A 24,521-nucleotide genomic window follows, 5' to 3' on the forward strand; every position below is an offset into this window, starting at 1 on the left:
GATTGAAGTCTAGAAGGAAAAGAAAAATCATAGGAGTGTGAGTATGTATCCATAGAAATAAATTTTATTTTTTTATATATACTTATATATACATTTTGGAAAAAACGAGCTCCAGATATCTCCTACTGATAAGTGCTCTTTTTAATGAATGTTCTTTGACCTGGGACAAAACAATATAAACTATTTAAGAGCCATCACTGGTATAATGTTATTTTAAAATATAGGATTCTGTACTTGTAAGAAAATTATTTTAACAAGGTTTCCTGTATGCTCTTGTAAAATGGTCTTGAGCTGAAATTAATTTGTGTATTTATATTGAAGAGACTAGAAAACCTAACTTGTTGTTGGCAAAAGTAGATATAAGTGAATGTTTTCTGTCCTGAGTGGATATTTTAAATGGAGTTTTAATGGTACCATAGTTTCAACAGGTTTGACTACGTTGCATTCAGAGTTTCTATAGTAATTACTATGGCAACAGCGATGCAGGAAACGTTCCCACGGGAACCCAGTTGTGAATGATAACTAACTGAAAACATTTTGCTTTTGCATCTCAGGTTAAATGTCCCTTCTGTGAAAGTATGGGGGGTTTGCTTACTTAACAGGAAGTAATTCTCTTGCATAAAACCCCACATCTGTTGACAGGTGTGTCTGGTTTCAGAGTAGAAACGCTTTTTCAATGTATTGCTGAGGTATCATCCCAAAGACCAATGAAAAGTATGGTGTAAAATTTGGCACCAGCTTCAAATGTTTTAGTTGTAAGGCAACTTCTTAAGCCAAACTTGTAGTAAAAAATCTGCTCAGAAACTATAACTTATTTTTATCTTGAAGAATTATGTAAATAATTTACATATGACTAATACTGTTAATAGACACTGTCTTGGTAGCCTTCTGACATCACTGTGCAACAAAAGTCAGGATCACACAAGTCACATGGCAGAGGTCAGTATTTGTTGACTTCAGTGTCTCTTTATAAATTGCCTTCAAAAACTCTTCTGCTTTTTTCAGAAATAAATTTGTCAGTGTTAAATGAAATATCCTGAAAATGTTTGTTGTTAAATTTAGCTCTCCTTGTACTTGCCTTTACTCCTTGTAAACTGGCCTTTGTGCATACAATTGCCTTGTTCATATTTATTTCACTTTCATTCAGAACAAAGAGGAAATAAATCTGGTGTTTATGATATGAATAAACTTTGAAACTTTGAAAGCATTTCAGGATTTGATTTGGTAGCTTCACTGTCATGGAATAACAAAAAATACTTGTGGTACTCACGGGAGTTGTGGCCGTAAGGAGAAGTTTGTAAAAAGGAGAGTTACGTAAAAAAAGGGAAACTTAACTAGTAAATGTTTACAGGACTCTGGTAATTATTTTTGAGATCTACAAAAATATGTTAAAGCTGAATATGAATGAAGATCACTTTGTTAAATATGAGTAGAAAACAGTTTTCTAAGCCCCAGGGGCTGATAGTTGCTTGTAGTTATTTATGCAACTTAATAGGAATTACTGCGCAGATGGAAATGCGATGAAATTGAGGTGAAATCGCTATTTTTGGGCCCTCCTGGCGTCCAATCTGCTAGTAATGCAGGTGAAGGTCTTAAAAGCAAAGATGTCTTTGTAAATCTAAAAGCTACATAGTTTGATCTTGATGACTTTTATCTATATATCACATACTGATACCACATTCACTACAGATGCTTCAGCTGTGAGTCTCTTAAATATTTTGTTGGATTTATTGTACTTACTGGTCTTAGTAATTTAATAGATTGTAAGTATTGTCTCCAAGGTTTTGTTGGATGCTTGTCTTTAAAACAACACTCAAAGGAAAAAGATAAAGTATTGTGATTTGGCATTTTCTTAAAAAAAAAATCTAAACAAAATCTCTATGAATGGCAAAAAGTTGAAAAAGTTGAAGCTTTATCCCTCAGGCTTGATTTAAATATTGCAACATCCCATGAAAGGCTTTGTTACTGATAACGTGATGAGGACAAGTGGAAATGACAGCACAAGAGGAAATTACCTCAAGCTCCATCAAGGGAGGTTCAGATGAGACATCAGGAAGAATTTCTTCACTGAAAGGGTGGTTAGCCATTAGAACAGGCTGGCCAGGGATGGCGTGGAGTCACCATCCCTGCAGAAGTTCAAGAAACAGCTGGATGTGATACTTGGTGCTGTGGTTTGGTTGAAATGGTGGTGATCAGTGAAAGGTTGGACTTGATGATCTTGGAGGTATTTTGCAGCCTTAATGATTGTATTATTCTCTGAGTTTCTGGCTCTTCCCCCACTTCTTAATATTCTGTTCTTTATTTAACTGACTATGGTCAAAGTGCGGGAGAATTTCTGTTGTCCATGTTGTAGTTATGCCATCATAACTACACTTGCTTATGTTATGTTCCATCATAACATAACTTGCTTATGTTCTGAGCAGGGCCCCAGGATGCTGCAGAATTTAATATTTGGTGAGATTTTTATGTCCAAATTATTGATCTGTATGTGACAATCTGCCATGACAGCCTCCAATCCTTTAGGCATGCTGGAGGGCAGAACTAATGAAGACAGAAAATTGTGGGGTAATTTGACTTTTTAAGAGAGGTAGTTACTGCATGCTAAAGATAAGTCATGGGCATGGCTGCATCTACTTGAAAAAGTTCAGTTTATTAGCTCTGGTGGTGACAGGCCTGTTACAATCTCAAGATAAGATGTTCTGGTCTGTCTGCATAGATATTGCAGGAGTGGTTCTTGTTATTCAGTGTGAAACCCTTCAAGCAAGAACACTCTCGCTCAGTGAAACATTATGCTGAAAGTTAATCCTCTATAACTGATCACATTTAACAAAAGCAGATTTCCTCCCTTGTCTGACTGGCTTAGTGCCATATCCTTGAAAGCGAAGTGTGAAAGTATCACACAGCTCTCTTGGAAAGGTATGCCAAGAGTGTTTTACTTTTCAACACAGAAAAGTTTCTAAATTTGCTATAATGATCCTATCAATCTTTTAGTGAGAAACCTACATTTTTTTTTGCTTTTTCAGGTGACATGTCAGCTGTAATGCAGAAAAATGTGAAGTTACCAATGAAGAATAAGGAACCAGCATACAAAAGTTTTAAAATAGCGTATTATACGTGTATAATCATGCCTTACAGATGTTACTTGTTTTAAATGCTGTTGCCTGCTTTATTCAGTGCTTCTGATCTCTCTGAATGTCTGCAAGTGAATCAGAGCTCCACAGGAAATCAAGTTTACCTTCAGAAAGAGCTAGATGAGATGAATCCAGACAGAAAAGGGTTTCAGAACACACCCATTGCCTTTATCAAGAACGTGATGTGATGGCACTTGAATGGATTTTGAGAGTGTTGGTAGGTTCTCTATGGTAGAGATGAAAAAACTGTTTGGGTGGATTTTGAACAGCTAAGAAATCCCTTGTTTGGTTTCTCTGTGTGCAAACCTCTTTTTTTCTGTCTAACTAGCAAATATCTAGTCTTTCTAACCTAAGTGGATTTCCCAGCCTTAGGTTCTAGTTTGAAAACAAAATGAGCAGACCTGTTGTCTTTCCTTGAGCATGAGTGTTGTGTGGCTTTTGCTCCAAGGCTTGGCTTTTCCTGACTGTGATGATGGGGGCAGTTAAGCCTTACCATCAGATCTTGTTTTCCTGTGGACCAGAGGATACTCTGTGGCTGTTGGGTGGAAATGAGCCAACATTTCTTTTGAATGAGCAGTTGCTCTCCCTGTAAAGAATTCAGTGTGTCTCTGGGATACACAAGTGGGGTAAGGTAATGACTAAAAATTAACAAGCATTATTGCCATTTTTTCTTCCCAGTATAATTGAAATGATACAGGAATATTTTTAGGCTGCATAGTCAAAGCAAAGCTGTGAATTATCTTTCTCATCTCAGCCCTTTATAATAATCATGAAACAGTGATCTTTTTTTATAGAAACATAATATAGGACTCTGTTCACATCCTCCCCAGCATTAATGCAGCTGTACCTTGGTCAAACAGCAGAAAAATCTGGGTTCCCCTGTTGGCGAGAGCCAGAGATTTCTCCTTCAGATGTGACCAGAGTTGTATGTATATCAAGGGAAATGCTTTTATAGTCCTGTATGTTGATGGCATTTATTGCATCAACCTGCAGTAATTAGAAATGAAGAAATAATTTATGTTTAAAGCTTTAAATCAAGCTTGTTATTCTTCAGAAGGTGAAATGTTACATCGTTTGGAATATCTGACTTTTAGATTGAAAAGTTGCTCTTCAGTTGACCTTCAGATTTTTTTGTTTTTCATATTTCATAAGGATGTTTTTAATTTTTGCAGGAAAGGAACCAAATACAGAAATGAAAAAAATGCATTTTGTAGCTTCTTTGGGTTTTGTTAGTGATGGGGTATGCTATGGTAGAGTGCATTGATTCACACTATAAATAAACATGCAGAAAGCACGGGAAAAGAGTGGGTGTGTGACAGTTTACTGCTACATGTACCTGCTTTGTCTCTGCAGCCATGCTCGCAGGGGCTGTTTTTCTTTCTTAATGCATTTATGCCAGTTCATGCGAGTAGGACAGTAAAAGATTGTGTTTACTTTCAGGAAGTCAACACATCAGCTGAAAATCAGTTATCTGTTTTTTCCTTGGTGTTTTTGTTTCTCTCAGGATAGAAAACGTTCCGTCTTGCTCAGCTGAGTGGCCTCCCCACCTCCAGTTACCCATTTGTGATGAGCTCCTGTCTGCAGGATGGGGCCCTGGCAAGTCAAACATGCACCCAATCTCAGAGTTACTTTGCCTATAGCAAGAAAAACCCAGCAAGTAAACTCTCAATATGAACCTAAATATTTTCTAAGCCAAATTCTGTTGTGTTAGATTTGCTTTACACTTCTGGAAAATAAATGGAATTTTTCCATAATCTCAGTTTAGTGCCAAAATTCACAGGCCTAGTGTAAAAGAGAAATAGTTTTTGAGATTACAAGTGAATGGGTCAATGTTTTTTATTACGTAGGTCAAAGCATGAGCTTTTTTCCTGCTTTTAAAATCAGTACCAAAGATACATTATTATTATCTGTTACTTAAATATCTGAGATAATCAGTATTGAAAACTACTGTTAAAAGTTAAAATGGTCTTGCACATCTCAGGCTTCACCAGGTAAACCACTTTGACTTTTTTTGTGCGTGGAATTTAGTATCACAACTATTCCATTGTGTTAAAAGAAATGTGCTTTCGTCACCTGTATTTTAGTGTACATATTTGATAGGTCGAGCAGATGACCTCACAAAGAACAGATCTGAGCAGTACTATTTATTATTTAACAGTATCTTTGTAAAATATTTACAGCTGTAGTAACAACCTTTATTTCAGCAGATTGAAAAGAAGTTTTACCTAGCACAGTTTGTCTCCACGTGGTTTGAGCTTTCCTTTTATTATCTGAGTATTCATGTAGATTTGCAAAAAGAGCTTTTATTTTTGAACGGATGTAACAGCTGAATATTTTAAACTAAACATGCACAGTTTGGATATTCGTATCTTCAAATACTCCTGTAGTCAGTGATTCTGTGTGCAGATAGACTGGAAGATCAGATGAAGATGTGAAAGCTGCATGAGCTTAATATAAACGGCCATAAGCTGTTCACTTAACTCATCATCATGCTTCAAGGCAGATAAAACATTTTGTTAGTAAATTTAATAGAAACTTTTAAATGCAGTCTGTATTTTAGTTTTTAGATTCCTTTATACACTTTTACCTACCAGTTGTCATTATATACCTAACCTATAGCAAAGTAAAAGTTGCAGAAAAAAGCTCCACTGATTTATTCTGGGATGCATGTTAATTTAGTGTCTAAAAATATTTTTATAATACATACATAGTATATGTGTGATGGAACCTAAACAGAAAATCCTGTACATCTTAAGGACAAAAGCATTTTATTCCCTAGGCTACAAAACAGTGGTAGAACTACCTTGGTCAAAGAAAGTGTGAGGGCACAGGGGATATTACCAGTGTCAGAAGTTCCTGCAGTAATGGAAGTTTTTTTGGTAAAATTCTAAATTATTCTTATTGAACTACAGGGTTACCAGGAACTATCACATAAGCAAGTCAGTCATTCCCTGCTAAATGTTTCAAGGAGTCTAAGATATATTTGAGTGGCTAAGGAGTGAAGCTGCCATTTCCTGGTTTATCTTGCCAGTGCTGGAGCTTAAAGGTGAAATGCAGCGTACACTCAGACAGGGGGCTTAGTTTCTCCAGGGCTGCCTCTCCAAGGGACAGGTCCCCGCTTGTATTTCCTCACAGTGGAGGGACTTGGTTTCAGGTTTTATTCCCAAGCAATCCCCAAGCCAAGCTCGGATGGAGGGTTTGGTGACCCCTCTCTCCCAAGTCTGAAGAGTTCGTTTGTATCCTCACCTTTTAGTCTTTCCTTCTTAACACTGCAGTGCTGAGGAGAAACGTTTTATTTCCTTTTAGTTAAACCAAAAGAGATCCATGTGTAAGAAAAGTCAAATTTTAGAAATTACAGGTCTGAGACTCTCATTGTAAATAATTTTAGGGAGGAACTCCTCCTCTCTTCATCTCAGAGATCTGACATGATCTAGTCTATGATGACCTATTTGGTGCATGTCGAGACTGTTCATCATAGTGCATTCATTTATAGGAACCATCTCCACCTCATCCTTGACATTTGAAAAATCCTTACTATAGTATCTGAGTAATTTATTTTAGAATTTATGTGCCTCTAAAAGTCAGGTCTGCTCCTCTCTTTTAATGTCTATTAGTATCTTCTCTTTTTTTCTTCAAGCAAATGTTTTATTTTGTTCTATCTGCTACCTACTTAAGCCAGCGATGATTTTTATTATTGGTCATGTAAATTATTTTGTTATGAAACTAAGTGCATCTAATACATTATTGAACCAGTATCCCTCTTACTAAAATTTAATATCTATTGGCTCTTTAAAAAATAGAATTCTTTGACCGTTTTGTATTTAAAATGTAGAATTTAGTATTTAGTATTTAATAGTTTTGTAACACAAGCTGTTTCTTAATTTGCTCGTCCTGCTACACTTCAGAATGGATTTATCCAGTGAACAGAATGATCTGAAGTAACAGTAGTAAGGTGTTGTAGGAAAAAAAAAGCAAAACATTAATTTAAAATAAGTTTGAAAAAGCTACAATACTTCATTTCTTTGTCAGTACAGTTTTCATTAATATTGACAGTGGGAAGACCAAGTGATCAAAATAACTTTAAGATAGTGAAGGACCAAACTGAAAATTATAAATGAGGTCTTTCTGTTGGAAGAACTAAATTTTGTCACTTGGGGTGTATTTGAGAATCAGAACTTTCATGTTACTTCATTTTCATTTAGCAGTGTGTTAGGCTGAAAAATGTTGGTTCAGAATGGTGATCATAAAAAAGTTACAAATATGTTTCATCTAGATCATTCCTAGTTATGAGAAAAGTGAGATTTCTGAAACAGTCTTTCAGGAAAATGGTGGGATAGTTCTTCTGCAGTTCTAGTATCTCTGTACCTTTGAGATGGGCTATGTGAAATGCTTGCTCATAGTGGGAAAATAGACTTGAAGCATTCACTCTTGTCCAAACTTCAGATGCCTCTGATAGAATAGAAAATAGGGATGTAATAATCAGGCCAGATGCATGAAAGTGGAAGTTATTTAAGAAACTATTTAAGGTAGCAATTAGGTTGCTAAATTAGTCTGGTGTTTCAGTCTCGTTGTAGGAGAGTGCTGCACATAGTGGGTGGGAAAAAATATTTTGTGAAGAATTTTGTTATACCCTGATTGTATCAGATCAGGTCAGCAAGTCACGGAGGAGCACACAGTGACTTCCATATGTTTCTCTGCCTTTTAATTAAGTCCTTTTGGTAAAAAACTACATTGTTTCATTAGGCTGCTGCATTTAAGGCTCCTTAATAATGCCACAGTAGCATTAAAAAGAGGAGTTAGCTGACAGTTGTGAGTGATGGGGAGATTCATTCTCACCAAAATGAAGCAAGGCTCTTGATTGATAAGAGGGATGAGGGTACCTATTGTGAAAGCTGGCAAAATGTAAATTTGATTTGTTTGCTCATTAAAAAGTCTGGCTGGTTTTGTGTAGTCTGGGTTACTGTCAGTGAATGGGAAAGTTAAAGATTGATAACAATTTCTAAGCCATCCTTTTTCTGCTGGATGGACTTCAGTTGAGTGTAGTTGAGTGATATGACAAATTTATTGCTTATTACATAGTTCTCAGTTTTCATTACAGAATGATTGTGGGGGCAGGTGATTTTTAATTAAGTCATTCATTTCCCTTGAAATATTGTCTAAACTGTCATAAAACTTGCTTTATTGAAGTTGAAATGTCTTTTGCTTCCCCTACATTCATCTTAATTAATATAAAACTACTGCAATTTTTAACAAAATGGGAAAATAAATGCATGAACTGCATTAAAATATAAGATTAAAATGATGAAATGTAAGTTCAAACATATGTATTTTTTAAAAATTACCAAGAACCACAACTTTACAGAAAGCTCACAGTACTTTCTCAAAAACCTGTTTCATCTCATCAGTGTGAGATCTTCTATGAATAAAAAGTGCAAACCACCATTAATTAAGGAAAATTGATAATCAGTGGAACTCACTCTTGTTAATCACATTTTTCTCTTTTTATAATGCACTTACTGTTCCAGTGAGGCTTTCAGGTTAGAAATTCAACTTCAAAATATTTTTAACTTCGAAAGCTGTAGTAGGAGGATGTGTTAGTGGGACGGTCTTTAAAGTCTGTCTTGTATACTGTCTTGTGCTCTTTAATGACTTTACCAATGCACTTCAATATTAATATTTTGCCTGACTGGCATGCTGGTGCAGTGAAAAACTAAGAAGAGTTACATCTCAACCTTCGATGTTACAAAAATTAATTGTCACAATTATAATTTTTTGCCTTTAGGCTGGCATTTAAAAATGTTTACTGTGATCACAGTTCTATGATGTGTTTTAATGAACATGAAAACTTAAATGTTCATACATTTTTCATGCATACACCAAATATTTTACACCAAAAAAGAGAAGGCAGAAAAAAGGACAATAGAAACTATTGCTATCCTAACTCTAAGAAAAAAAATTGGGGTATTGTGTGTTTGAGTCCTTCAGGAACTATAGGCAGTGGGAAGAACTTGTGTCTTAATTCAGTGCTTTAACTTCAGTGTTATTGTTGGATGGTGAGATTTAACAAGCAGCCATTTAATTTGCTATTTTTTAACCAAGTTTTTGTGTTCTGGGTACTATTTGTGATCGCTTCTGTAACATGTCTAATTACATGGTTGGAGTTACAGGTTGCTCAGCACTTGGGTCCTGCTGCCAAACCCTGCGTTGGTCTCATCAGCTTCAGCAGGTCACTCGAACTTTAATCTGATTTCATGTGTAAAATCCCAGCAATGTTTGCCTACCTTTGTGAACTAATTGAAGATCTTACTGGTGAAAAGCACTCATTAGGAGAGAAGCGGGCCATGTTATGGTTACTTTTCAAAAATAATTTTATGGTGTTAATTATAGGGTAGGAGAAAGTTTTTGGTTTTTTTTTTTTTGGAAGGAGTAAAAACAGAAATCGACTTCTAGTTTTTTGACGTCACACAAGAGGCCGGCTAACTTGCTTCTTACAGCTTTGCCTAGCTCCCCTGTCAGGAATAAAGGCTCTGAAATGTCCCCCTCCAGTCCAGCTGCACCATCTTGCAACGCGTGGCATAATTGCAGCTTCACAGACTGGGTCAGGGTTGTCTCTGCTGGAAATCTGTGGGAGAAATGAGTTGCTGTCAGACATCAAGTCACAGCATCTCTGAACGCTTGAAAGGCTGCCATGTCCCTAAGTGCTCAGTCTGAATTAAAACATGTAGCTACACTGAAGACAGAAATCTGTCAGGGCTACAGCCAAGGAAGTCTAAGTGTCTTAGTACTTGAAGCATGTGTTTTTCTTTTCTCTCTCTATTGTCATTCTGTTACTGAGATAGAAAATATGGCAGCTGAAAATGTCAACACTTTTCTTTGTCTCATCTTGCAGGCCAAAACAGCAGCAGCAACAGAATAATTTTTCCTTGTTTCCTTCCACCAAGGGCTGGAATTTCAGAGGGGTAAGTTTTATATTGTTTTGTTCAGAGTATAACATTCCCTCCTGCTGCATTCTGTTGCAGTGTGACATTTTTAGTTAAACCACGATCTGTTAGGACTAAAATCATAGCAAAACACTTAGACTAGAACTTTTAATTTTGTACCCTCCTAAAATGCGTTCTAAAAATGGCAGTGCTATTTTTCTTTTTAATATGATTGATTGATTTATTCTCAGGGGTCCAGGACATAATCACACTGTACATTAACCTACTTTAAATTTAAAAAAATAGAGTGTGTTTTCCTATCTGAAAACAAATGATGAAAACTGGATTGATACTGTTTCATTCTAGTATAGATATATGTAAAGTTATTGCAAATTTGTATATGTAAAGTTTGCAGAAGTACAGTTAACTCATAACAAATTATGTGGGAATCTTGCAAGGCAGAAGGGAATAGGTTTTATTTCCATTTGCTTGAGTAAGGAAATATGGAAGCTTGTGTGTTCCCACAGAAATCACTGAAAATATACATGAAAAAGCAATGCAAATGGCACTGAGAATCTTTGTATTTGCTGGTGGTATCAAGCGCTTTTATTCTTGTTTTCTTCAGCTTTCAGAGGTAACTTAGTAGGTTAATTTGTTCAGAGAGTCAGCCATGTGGCCTGTCAGCCCTTCTGTACCATTTGGTGTGAAACTTTGTGATGATGGTGTTGCAATGGCAGTGGTGTGTTTGCCGTGTGTGTAAGTACTAGAGCCTGGGATACAGTCCAGGAGAAGTCCCTGCATGTTGTATCTAGGTCATACTAATCTTTTGGTTAAAGGAAAGGCTTTTCTGCCTTGCAAACTCTTTTTGGTATAATGAACACTAAATTATCATTACCTGTAATGTGGACTGACTTGTACCTGGGAGACCATATAAATTTGTTTTCTCTGAGCTTCTTCCAACAAAATAGTTAAATAGATAGACATTACTTAAATGCTTTGCTGAAAAATTTGCTTAAATGGCATTGACGGATTTACTGATCTGTGTTGTTCATAATATGGTAAACTTCATTAAAACAAAAAATATTTTTACTGACTTTTGTGTTTGATTTTGGTGTTTTAAATAGAGCATCTGATATTGTTTACTGTGAGCTTTTTATTGTCACTGTTTCTTGTGTTACACTGGGGCAAAGTTGTCAGTGATACCAAGAAAATAGTTTCCTCACAACAGTATGGTCAAGAGTGTAGCCAAAATATCAATAACCTCTAAGCTGTAGATTAATTATACATTTCAGAGCCAGTTTAAAAATAAAATTCACTCTAGTGTTTCCCTGAATTCTCTCCCAGCTATGCTGGAATAGTAATTGAGGAAGAAGGCGAGCATGAAAATAGTGGAAAGAGTATTGTAGGTATGAGCTGTAGCTGAAGAAAGGATCCTGAGTTCGGAGCAGTAGCCCACTGAAATAAAGACATAGGGCTGGTTTCACAGTGGCAGTGTGAGGTCTGTGATCCTGTGTGGTGCAGGTGGAATGAGTGCACACAAAGAACAGAAAACTGAGCAGTAAAATCCTTCAGAATCAAGAACCTGAAAGGAGATGGAATAGTAATATTAGAGAAAAAAGGCAACAGGTTAATGGAACTTCAAACCGTTTCCTTCATATGTAGAAATGAAGGTCTGTGACAGGTAGCTGCCACCTTATTTTTAAGGAAACTTCTGAGATAGTAACACAAATGTCAAGTTTTACAGCTGTAATATTTCATACAGTGCATAGTAGACAGTTGCAGTTAATTGTTTGGTATAAATGGCTGCATCAAGAGAAGAACTGGGGAGAATCTGTCTGAGTTGTTCACTTGATCTGATTGGATGTTGAAGCCAAGATAGCTGAGCGCTGGAAAAGAGATTTAAGTGTCTGTTGATATTTGCATTGTGTGATCATTACTTTATTTCAATAAATGGAAAAATTGTGTTATAAAAAGCCCAATGAGCAGGGTTGAAGTCACTCAGGTTTTCATAGAGATGGTGAAAGATAATGGGTTGGCTTTGATGTCTTTTCTCAAACAGGACTAAAACCTTACTGGCTAAAATAACTAGGTTAATGTTTACAGTGGAGCAGAGCCACAGCTGATTATAACAAACACAGCTCTGGAGCTGACTTATTCATGGCTATGGTTTTTTTTTAACTTCTATTTGTATTATTACAGACTATAATATAGGATCATTTCAACAGTCACAAAAATGAATAAAGAATAAAGTGATTAGCACACAGTTGCAACATCATGTTCATCTCCCTGTCCTTGCTTTGCAGTCAGTTCACTCAGTTTAAATGTCTCTGTATCATACTGATAAAAGGACATGTTAAAGAAGCCTGGAACATACACCAATGTAAATCTCAGAGTAAGATAAGGAAGACCTGGATGCTACACATTTTTCAAAGAAACTCTTCTGCGTTTCTCTTTTCCTTACTTATATTTATCAGAAGCAGCTGATTTCCATCTTGAGCAGCTCTTTTGAGCTCCATAGTTAGAGATCACGTTTAACTCTCTCAATGAGGATTTTCACGTCAGAATGACATCATGTTTCTGTTGGTTTTAGATAGTGGTAGCAGTGACTTCCAGAATTTTGGGCAGTGTTTAAATATCAGTGGGGAGAAAGGAGCTTATAATATTTTTTTTTTTTTTAACTGAATGAATCAGACCTAGTTGAGATAAAATTTAGACTTAAAGTTACTGAGCAGCGAAGTCTTTTTGCTGTAAGCTCCTCCTGGATACACAGAAAGCATCAGGTTAATTTGGGGTTTAAAGAGATTTTTATAGTCAGATGTCCAGTAAATAAACTATTATATCAAGGGAAAGTATTTATTGTGACAACTGTCATTCCAGAGGAAGAAACACAGAACCTGTGGAGATAAGAACAGCCCATACTGGAGGAAATACCAGAACACAGGAGATTAGGTATTAGATGTGGTACTTAAAATAGAAAAGGAATGAAGCAAAAGAATATAAAATATAGAATTTATAAAAGGAATAAAAGCAAAATTTCATCCTGGATATAGGCTTAGAGAAGGAAAGAGAAGGCATCTGCAGCTTAGCAAAAGGCATAGTCAGGGTGGAGAAAGCAAAGAGCTGTGAAAGAATTGTGAGAGAGAGAGTGGAAATGGATAAAATATAGAAATGGAGGTAAGCTAGTGAGTATAAATGCAGAGATATGGAAGTACAAAGTGGAGGCAGAAATCTATAGAGCACTGCAGGTTTATCAGTTCAGCCTTTGAAAGTGCTGACCCTGAGGTGATAAGATGATGTGGGTGGGGAGCAAATTGTGGCTGGGACTTGGTAAGGAGAAGCAGCACAAATATCTGAAGGGATAGGGCAGTTCAGAGGCAGGTCAATAATGAATATAAAGAAAACACCAGCACAGATCTTGGCAGAGAAATTAGTATTAATTCTATTTTTGCTTTATCTTCTGATTACCATTAACTCTCACTGTTGTTCTTCTCACGGTGCCACCTTCCCTTAAAACCTTGATGCAGGTTAGTGGCTTTCCTCTGCATCACTGTTTGGTGCTTATAAGTAGGAGAGAGAAGGTCAATTTGCTGCTCTGAGTGTCTATGGAAATAATATGTTATGTTGCGGTGTAGAGTGGGAAACAGCTTCATTTCACAAAGCATTCCATCAAATGAAGATGACAGTCATCCACACACAGTTAGAAGATGTGAGGATTAAAGCTCCTGTGTTTTTTTGGTAGTTGTGATGCAGTCTTGAGTTATATGCTTGTATGCTATTTTTACCACACTAAGAGCAGTCAGTTTTATAAATAAGGAAGTTCTGAATTTAAGAAAAATAACAGTCTCTCTTGAGAGTTTGAGATTTCATCTGCTTTATCTGTCTCCCTTCCTGCTCCCTTAAAAGCACCCACTTTGCTTATGCCAGTAGGATAAACTTCTAGACTTAGATATGCAAATGGAAGTATTAAAATTATTGTTTTACTTTAAAAAAAAGAAAAAAAAAAGATTGATACATTTGCAGAAGTAGTGGTACATGATGTTGCTGTGATGACATTTGAGGTGACTATGAAGAAACTGCCAGTCAATCAAAAGAAAAACAGTTACCTGATTAGTGAAGATGATTGGGCTGTAGGCAGAACTGAAGAGGATGCTGGTTTTGTCTGCAGTTGTCTCTGATATGCCTCTCCACTGTTCCACTGAGAGAGCATAATTTCCTGCATGCTTTAAGCAAACATCTGAACCATTATGATGGTTTCTTTATTTCCTCTCTGCCACACACAACAAATTTGGCTGAAGGTCTGCAGTGCTAAAAACAAATAGTGAAATTTAAACCAACATTTTGTACTTGAAATATTTTGAGGCGTGTGTTTAGTGCGCAGTTGCCTGAAGATTGAAGATAATTTATTGCAATGAGGCTTCTTCCTATTTCCTCCTCTCTTGTTTCCTTTCAAGTTTTGCAAAAGCATCTAAATGAACTGTGTGAGGAAGGCTGATCTGTAGAAATTTTTTCGTGGATGGCAGGGACAAGGAACTCTGCAGACCTGAGATGTTCTAGAAACATGTGGCTTTATTATTACAAGGGTCGTGGGTAAAGAGGGCCTGCTTCCAGCCACCGGTCTCAGCTGAAGCAAAGCACTAAAGAGAGAATGGGAGGAGAGAGATATAGAAGAGAGCTAAGAGGTGAAAACGGGGTAGGAGCAGGGAGAAACGTGGGGAGAAAACAGGAGCAAGCGAGGTGAGAGAGAGGAGAGGGGTTGGGCCAAGAGGGTAAGACAGCCAAGAGAAGAGAGGTAAGGGAAGAGGGGTGAGAGGGCCAGAGAAGAGAGCGATCACCTTGTTATAATACATTATATCTCTTTTTGTGTTGAATATTCTAATTTACAGTGACCAACCGGCGTGAGATACAAAACCTACAAACTTTGCATGCAGCCTATGACAACTACTACATTACACGTCATTTTATATTCTAAACTCTATAGACTTCTTTCTTATGTACTTGTTCCCTGATGCCTTTGCAGAGTGGAAAGGCAACATTCCTGTCTTTTGTTTTCCTGTCTTCAGCTAATCACCATCTTCCTGCCTGCCATGCTCACATCTCAAAACTGGTTTTCATTTCTATTTCACTCACAGGTTTTATGTCTGAAGTATTTCTTATCATGCAGTCATATTCATAAGTCCTCCCTGTCCCATCTTTCCCAACAATGATCTAATTAATGAGACACCTGACATTAAAAAGTGTTAAATATGCTGAAAGTCAGTTTTAGCCATATAAGTGGTTTCTATGCTAGTTTTACTGCACACGTTTTTGGGGAAAAGGTGTCTGTCATGCCAAATGAGAAGAATTCCACACTTTTCAGACAATGTTTGGAAAACGGTGTGTTTCTGTGCAGACTGGCACACTTCAGATATCCCATTCAAATCTCAACAGGAGAAAAGAAGTTTTATCCTGGAGTTAAATTGATGATTAATTCTATAAATTAGATACTTACTTGCTACCACAGAAAGCACTTTACCTCTCCTGGATTCTGCCTGGTTTTACTTAATTTCTGTATCCACTGATAGTTGCTTGCCTGAGCAATGATGTTACCTATGACAGAAACTTATAAGAAGTGATATCACACAGGCCTCTTTTCATATTTGTTGAAACAAAGTTATGCACTACTGTCTCTAAATCAAATGTGCTTAAGTAACATAATTTCTTGGTATGTCCAGTATGATTTTAAAACACAGGGTATCATATGCATTGAAAAACGTGTGTGTTTTTTTGTTAGTTTAATATATTCCTATGCACAATTTAAGCAGCTTCCTCAGAAGAGGATGGTTACTTTGTCATCAACAGCACGTTTTTATAAGTGATTACTTTGTGTGCTCACAGCATAGCTGGGAGTGGAATAATTGTGCCTGTTGTGACATGGCAGTCAGGAGTCAGTTCCTTCCCGTGCTACAGAGAGACTCTGAGCAAGGGAATCCAGCTGAGATCCCTTGTCCCCAAGGCTACTCTTCTCCCTTTGCCTCTGCAGAGAATCCCATGTCTTCTAACCTGCAGCAGGTTAAAGATATGTGGATGCTTAGTCCCTGATGTGTCTCCTCCCCCTTTGTCTTTGAACAGAAGAATTCCATATTCCTTTTTCTGCTTTCCAACAGATGATGAATTTGTGTGTGCCACTTGCTCCTTTTAGATCTCTCCCTGTCTTCTTACAGTGGGTTTGAGCTCTTCTGTTTCAGAGTTTGTCTTAGCCCTTCTTTTTTAATGCCTGACTCTGCTCAGATTTGCCTTTGGTCTGCCCCTGTGGAGGAGCTGTTGTGCTGCTGTCCAGCACTGATCTTTCCTGGGCCGGGATGACCCTGATACCTGACACCAGAAACAGTAAGAAGCAATTCTGTAATTCTGTTCTTGCAGTTCTTTCTTGGGAGCCCTGCAGGAGCAGGGGAACTTTACTTTGTGCCATTGATAGCACCAATGTAAGGGGCATTACAAATATCCTTCCACGATACACAATTTCTGGTTCAGAAGACAGGAGCTTATAAGTAGTACCAAATATTCACCCTGGACGTGGATTTTTGTTTGTAAAAGAATTGGGTTTGATGTCTCCCTGCTTAATGTATGGGCGGAGTTTTAAATGGTTTAGCTTGTTATTGGTTTTGGTTTTGAACAAACCATTGGAACTGTTGTTGATTAGTCACAAGACTAATTTCTCTTGGAACAGCAAGGTTTATGTTGGCAAACAAAAAGAGATGCTATCAGAAATTCATTGTGTGGCGTTTGCGTAGCTGAAGAGCAGTCAATTCCATCTGCAGTTTCAAAACACATCAGAATTGTCATATTCTTAATGTATACACTGAATTCAAAAGCTTATTCAGGGTGACCAGTTAGACAGTTTTGAAGAATTAAAAATGTGTTATTCCAAAGTCATGTGCTGAGTCAGCATGGTTTAATTACCATAACTTCTGCCCACAGTGTGTGATGTAAGATTAGCCATATCACACTAGAATGTTTTAATTGAAATTCCATCCAAACATGGTTTGTTGATATGTTGGTTCATAGGCCTGTGATAAATGGCCATATTTCTTTGTAGGGTCAGTGAGTACTGTATGTTACAAGGTCCTCTGCATACAGTAGCGTGGCAACAATCATAAATGTGCTGGAGTGGCAGCTGTGAGTTATTTATAAATTAATTACAAAGGAGAATGATGTTGGCTGGTCTTCAGAATTCAACATTCCAAGATTCCCATAGCTAAGGACTCAGAGCTGGGGACTTTCACAGCTTTTACATCTGAAGTCATCTATGAGTTAAGTACATAGCCATTAAGCTGTCCACCTAGTTTACAGAAGTGCTTCCAAGTTAATTACATGGCAGTTATAGAATATACACTTTAAATTCTGTATTTTTGGGGGCAAGAATATTGAGGCCCTTATAAAGCAATTGGCTGAGTCATTCCTGAAAAGACCTTCACAGACTTTGACATTTGCAAGACTTTTCCTCCATTACTTTTGTTGCAAAGGGTAGGTATTCTGCCTACTAAAGCTTAGTTATTCAATACCCTAATACCTTGGATTTTTCTGATAATGCAAATAGTGTGATATCTCCTATTTGGAAGGGTTTTGTATAATTTTATTTTATCTTTTCAAATAATGGATTTTGTTTTTAAATACTTCACATGGTCATTCTGTTATTGTTGCAGGCTTTTGTTTTATGGATCTTTGTAAGTGCTTTGTAATAAGTTTATTTTTGCTCTGGGTGTGGTTTGTTATTTATAGTAGAAATATTCTGTATATGCTGTAAACCCTCCGTGCCAACTATTTTGCACATACAAACAATACTGAGCTAGAAGCAGCATGTGATAAGGTAGATAGGTCCAATTATGATTCTCTTAAGCTAAGTTGGATGTTCTATTATAGAGCATATTTCCTGTCTTTAATCATAGACTGGGTGTTATCTTGTACTCCTGTTGTCATTTACTGTTCTTTTCTTTGTTTGGCAGCAGATGAACTTGACCCCTGTTCAGCTGAACACAAACCAAACTGCTCATTTCTCTCTTTGTTTCCCCCCACTCCACCAGTGGCTGCTCTTTGAGAACATGTGATGCGAAATTACTATTTCCTACGACTTTGTTTCAGAAACCTGTAACGGTTAACCGAGGTATACACCTGTCCAGCTGAATTTGATGCCGCTCAGTCTGAGAAATCAACATTTTAGAAGCAATTTTGAACTATACATTGGTACTTTATTGATGCTACACTGTTTCATATTAGCGATTTTATTTTCAAATGTCTAGTGCATATGAAGGGCTGCACATATGGGCTTGAACTGCTCTTGTGTTTGTTTTACTAGCTGTGATGCTTGCAGGAGAACTTGTATTATCACAACCTGTCACAAAGATACGTTATTAGCCTGACTTTCCATTTTCCCCAAATTGTTGTGATGGTCTGTTGTCTAATCTCCTAGTTGTTATACTGTAAAAACTCACTGATCATTCAAAGTTGATTGTAAAAGTTTCCAATTTGGTAGTGCTTAGGTATTATTATTTAAAAATGTGGATTAAATTAAAAAAAAAAAAAAAAAAAAGTAAACAGGTGGACTAGCCATTGGGAAAAGGTTTCAAAAGTATATCCAAAGACTGTTGGGAAATCCTCCGTGCTGGAGGTTTTATTCTAACATCTCCCTCTCCATTTCCAGTCCCCCTGCAGTCCCACAGATTCTAATTTAGTTTGTCAAATTGTACTTGTGACAGAAAGCTAAACAAAATCCTTTTAAGGACCAGGAGAGAAGGAAAACCTCCTGAGAAGTTCTGAACTTCTGAAACAGCTTATGTACTGTCCTGGAGATGATGGAAAAAGAAAAGGAAGTTTGAGTTCTGCAGTTCTTCTTGACTGGAAGCATTTTGAGTGGGTTTGTTTCTGTCTTTCTGCATGAGGACTCCCGTTCATTCCAAACACAAAGGTGCTTTCACAACCAGATTTGGTCAAACGTCTCAGTTGAAGAATGCATCCTAATTATTTCTAGGCATAAGAGCAAGAGTCTTCTTGAAAGCTAATGCTGTGGTTAGAATGTATACAGCAGTTAAAATTTATGGCCATCTTTTAAAACCTGACACAAATGCTTAATAAGAATGATATGATGGTCCTCTATTTATTGCAGCCTGGAAAAAAAAATTATTACAGTAGCAACCAGAAAATATGGTCTCCATTTTGCTGTTTATTACATAAACATAGTAATAAACTATTCTTTCTCTAAAGAATTTACAATCTAAGCATGTGTAAGAACATACTGTAACATTTCTTTAATAATACTAAATTGAATTTTTAAAGTAAATTCAGATCTGTTGAAGCTCTTAAATTTCATTCATGATGACAGGTCTTTGTAATTCTGGGGTTCTGTTATGTGTTTTGAAATGGGATATCCCATTCTAATGGAAGATTAATATAATAGGATATGTATAGATACAGTCGATATATTCAGTGTATATATAATATGATGCTACCATGATTTGAGGTAGTGTTCTTAGGATATGTAAAATGTATACTTAAAAATATTTATTACATTGTTTTTGGTGCAAAAATTGTACACAGGTTGTGTCTGTCTCTTTCTAGATTGTGGTTACTTGTAAAGCTTTTCAGAGGGAGTTAAATTTTGCATTCTTGAAACACTCATATCACACAATGAGGAAACAGTTTCAGTTTATCTCTGTGCCAGCAGGCTCCCCAGTAAATTTGCAAAATTTAGTTCATTTCCAAGCTCTGTTTTCAGTTGTTCACAAGCTTAAATATCCTCAGAAGTAGCAGTCATAAATATCAACATAAGTTTTTGTGTCTTCCTAGACCCTTGCAGTCCAAAGCAGAGCTGTAGCCTTGTGCAAAGGTTATGAAATGAGGGCTGTAGTATATGATCCTAAAAATTGCACATGCTGACTGCAAGGATAGTGGGAGGAGAGGGGAGAGAGCTGCAGTGCTTCCTGAGGGTCCTCAGTTGCATTTTGCTGTGGTACTTGCTTCTGGGCTACTTCAGTCCTAGGAGCAAAAATAAAAATTATTGTCTTCTAAATGTCTTCAGCACATCATGGCAATCTTTTTTCACATTCTGCATTGTCTTAGAGTTCCCCAGATTTTTATCTCTGGGAGAATATGTGAGAAACTACAAACTCAGTGGTTTGTACTGTGCAAGATGGGATGTGCAAATTTGGACGCCTTGCAGGGAGTTTGCTACCAGTGAGCATCTCTCCCAGCCCTTGGATGGAGCCAGGTCAAACCTCACATCACCTGAGATGTGTATGTTCCCCTTAGTGCACTAAAAATCCTGGTTGCAGCAGTAGCATGCTTTCCTGGAAGAAGGATTTATTTTCCTATTTGTACTATCTGTAATTTTAAGAACTTTGGAGAAAGCAACAGTGAACCTGCTTAGGTAGCTTTGCTTGCATTTTGCTGTGTTTTTGACACAGCAACTGGGAGCTGTGTACTGTCTGAATGAAGACTTGTCATGTACTGCTGGTTACAGACATTTGACAGGCTTCAGTCTTATGCCACCACAGTGCTTTGGGCATTTTACAAGTGAGAATACTAAGGCAGGAAACTTCTTGAGATGTAGTGTTGTCAGTTTATTTGTTTTAATTAAAAAAAAATCCCAAAACCAAAAACCAAACAATCAAAAAACCGAACCAAAACAAACAAACAAACAAAAAACCCCCCACAAAAAACTAAAACAATGAATAGATGGAGTTCATTCTCTCTTTTTGAAAACTATAATTACAGCAATATTTAATTCCCTTTACTCAGAGCTTTGTGGATTTCTTGGCTGTTTATTTGATCCTGTGTTCATGGTGCTGTCTTGTTTCATTTCATGTTCATGGGCATTTCTGCTTATGGGCAGAGCTGCTGTAACTGTGCAGGGACCAAAGGAGCAGCCTTCATGTATTTGCATGTTTATAGTTTGTCAGTTCTGATTTCTGGACCTCATTCTTCTGATGAAATTGCTGTCTGGAATCTGGATAGGGTATCTTAGATTCCCTTCCTTGGTACTTATGTGGTTGTCTTCAATATAAGTGAGTTGAGGCTGCACTTTCTTTCAGGTGGATGCCCTCGATGCTGCTGTTAACAAAGTGCAGAGTACCTTGGAGATGATCTATGTGCAACTGCAGGGAAAAAACACAGATGGAATGTTTTCTTCCCTTAGACCTCAGAAAGCAGGTTTTGCCATCCCATTGTTTTGTGTTGATTGATACAGCAGGAGGGCAGACTGCTTTAAATGTTGTTTATTAAGATTGATGAGAGAGAGCCTGACATAAAGCTGAAGTCCATGGTATCTGCATTTAGACTTCTTAAATTCTGATGGCTGCTGAGGCAGATGGTAATAGGTGGCCTAAGGAGTAGTGCAAGTGCAAATATAAAGAAGCATAGCAGGTTAAAGTCTTTACACCTTGTGGTCTCCAGGAAGTGGAATAAGGAAATCCAAATGTTACCAGGAAATCTGACTGAAAAGTGCCTGCCCACCTAAATTCATCTTTGGTGCAATTAAAGAGCTATGGATATTATAACACTTTAAACAATTGCACTCCTATGTTTGATCCTGGGTCAGATGTTACCAAATTCTGATAGCAGAGGATTAGGGTTTCCTGTATGGGGTAAAAGATGATTTAATAAATAACTTTAATCTAAGTTAATAAATAAGAGACTAAAGAATACGTGTAAAATATTGCAGGCTTATGTATAGAATTTATATGTACTTCCTTGGAAAAGTACACTATATTCTGCTGGAAGGATCTGAAAATATGGTGGCTAGGTTGGGTTTTACCTCACTTTTGGGCAGAGAAGATAGGCCAGTAGCATTCACTAAGAGTGATGTACTTCAGTAATTTTTTAAGACTTGGCTTAAAATGTCTGTTTTCTATAAGGTCTTTCAGTCAGTATTTTCTGTCTGCAGAGATGTCGTGGCTCCTCTTCTCAAAGGAACTTGTTGCTCACTGGTATCAGTTTCACCTTTTATCTTCTTCCTCCAAGCTCAGCAGAATTTTTTTATTCTGAAGAAAGATTGCACCAGCTCACTAAGGACTTGTTTTTTTTAAAGATGAAGTTTGAATTGCTGTTATCTTGCTGCACAAATTTAGATTTATCTTGAACTTGCCCACTGGAAGAATGCAGAATTCTGCTGATAGCAAAATCAGCTTTGTGTTTGTACATCTGAGCAAGTCACAAAAGATTTAACAGGATAGGGGAAGATCAAGAGTGAGGTACAATTCTTTCTTTCTAGTTTTATTGAACTACTAGGGATAAAATCAAAGCCTGCACTTGTCCTTACATGCAAAATTGGGGTGCTCTGCCATGCATATCTTTGCTCCCTTATTCTGGGCTGATTCTAAAACAGTCTGTACTTCATTTTTACCATTATGCCTCTGTTAATTTAAGAACTCCTCCTAAACACATCCTGTGACTTTTCAAATAGTAAAAAAGAAAATCTGTAAAATAAATGTTTAAAAGTTCTGCCCAGTATCTACCAGCTGTTTTGTCTGCTGAGACATCTGCATTTGGACATAGTTATCTGCCCTTGGGTTTAAAGCCCTTTGCTGCTGTTTAAGAATTGCATAGGTAGGAGGTGGATTGTTTCAGTTACTGAGGCTCAAAGTTCCCAAACACCTACCTGTTATTTTAGAAACCTGTTAGTGATATCTTACCATACTGATGCTTTTTGCTTATTGGCTGTTTGTAAAACACTTTTGTCTGTTTAAAATATTGCTGTGAACCAGCGTGTGAGAGAAACATCACAACAGAGACAGACACAAGAGTAGAGATCAGCTTCTGACACTTGCAGTGCACTGCATGACAGGAAGCAAGAGCAAACTGTGGCTGCATGGGGAGGAGTTCCTGCCGAAAACTGAAGGACAGACATAGGGACTCCTTTGTAGCAAAGACTTTCCACTGTCACACTGAAAATTAAGAAACCTTCTAAAATCTGAGCAAGGTACAAAATAACTCATGGTGTGGTGCTGCTTATTTGTGCATCATCAGGTAAGAGTGAATCGGGATTGTGTAACTTTTTATTGTTTGTGTGCAAGTTGGAATTGCACAGATACTCTTTCCAAGTGTGCCAGGATTTAAGATTGGGTATTGATTAAACCAAAATGTTGCTTGGCAGGAATGTTTTCTTAAGTAAGGAAAGAAATCTGCTAAAGGTTGAGGTAATATACTCTGCAATTCCCAATGGGATGGAGGACGGTATCTTTTTCTCTCGGTACTGGTCGTTTTTTGTTGCAGAGTGATGGGTTGAGGTTGTTGCTTCTGTTTATCTGTCATACTCATCATGTAAACATCTCTGCCTCATTCTCCTAGCCTGAAAATGTTAATTTTAGCTGATCCTAGGGCTTAAAGGGGAATATTTGTAGCAATATGCATTATTGTCTCCATTGTCAAAGGGAAGGCTGTAGCACTTCCTACTTACAGTGTATTTACACTGCAGAATGATTCTGCTCTGCAGCATGTCGATGTGGTATCACGGGGAAAACTGGCTGCTCTTATGGACACTGCATTTTGGACAGATGTGGACAGGAAAGTAGCAAGGTTGATAATAACTTGCTGTAGAAAATGCAGCCTTTGAGGGAGGTTTAAAAGGTCTAGTCCATCTTGTGTACAGAAAAACAAGATGATACAAGGTGTTTAGGTTTAGGGTGTAGGTTTATCTCTGAGTGTTTGTGAATTGCAAAGTGGGCACTTTTCTCTGTATTTGCTAAGTGTAGCCCAGGAATAACTGGGCTTTTTTCATAGCAAGGGAAATTCAGGTTAGGTACTTTGGGGGTACATGCTTCCTGATTGTCATATTCATCAAGTGTAAACAAAGTATAGAATTAAAATCTGTCTTTTTAAACTGCTGTATAAAAATTTTCCTATCTTGCATATTGCAATGGTTAGTATTTAGTACTTGGTTGTTCTTTATGATTTGTGTTGAGCTTTGATTTTTGGATGGTTTATATGTGAATAGGAGTAGTCTGTGAAAGACACGATGAACAGATGTGATCTCAGATTTTGCAGCTCCAGCCCCAGTTTACAGCATCCTTTCTTGGAAAACTGGAGAGCATCCTCTCATTTAGGAATCCAAGTTATTTCAAAATATTTATGTATATGTTGACTAAAATTTACTTTGAAGTTCTTAGAAATATGTGATCAAGGCAGGTGGCCTGTAGTGTGAGGCAAATCAAAGATGTGGAGACCTCATGGCTCTATAACACCTGATATGAAGGTGTAGCCGGATGGGGGTCAGTCTCTTCTCCCAGGTGTAACAAGTGACAGGACAGGAGGACAGAGCCTTAAGGTCCACCTGGGAAGGTTTAGATTGGATATTAAGGAAACTTTCTTCACTAAAAGCACTGTCAAGCACTGGAATGCGGTGCCCAGTGCAGTGATGGAATCACCATCCCTGGAGGTGTTTAAAAGCCATGTAGTTATGGCACTGAGGGACATGAGTAAGTGGTAGCTTGACAGTGCTGGG

General features: G+C 37.3%; 1 protein-coding gene across 5 annotated transcripts in view; it reads left to right on the forward strand.

Moving 5' to 3' along the window:
• ARHGEF3 (Rho guanine nucleotide exchange factor 3) overlaps positions 1 to 24,521 on the forward strand; it is a gene marked incomplete at its 5' end in the record, with an annotated part of 107,906 nt that overhangs the window by 26,150 nt on the left and 57,235 nt on the right. For 4 of the 5 annotated variants that reach the window (XM_083869373.1, XM_083869375.1, XM_083869376.1 and 1 more), the window contains one exon: positions 10,021 to 10,090. In XM_083869373.1, the coding sequence (XP_083725499.1) occupies positions 10,021 to 10,090 (70 nt within the window). Of the gene's footprint in view, positions 1 to 10,020; positions 10,091 to 22,908; positions 23,048 to 24,521 lie in introns of those variants that run through there. The other variant, XM_083869377.1, reaches the window with a different exon arrangement.

Source organism: Zosterops lateralis, assembly GCF_965231275.1.
Source record: "Zosterops lateralis genome assembly, chromosome: 11".
Classification (NCBI taxonomy): Eukaryota; Metazoa; Chordata; class Aves; order Passeriformes; family Zosteropidae; genus Zosterops; species Zosterops lateralis.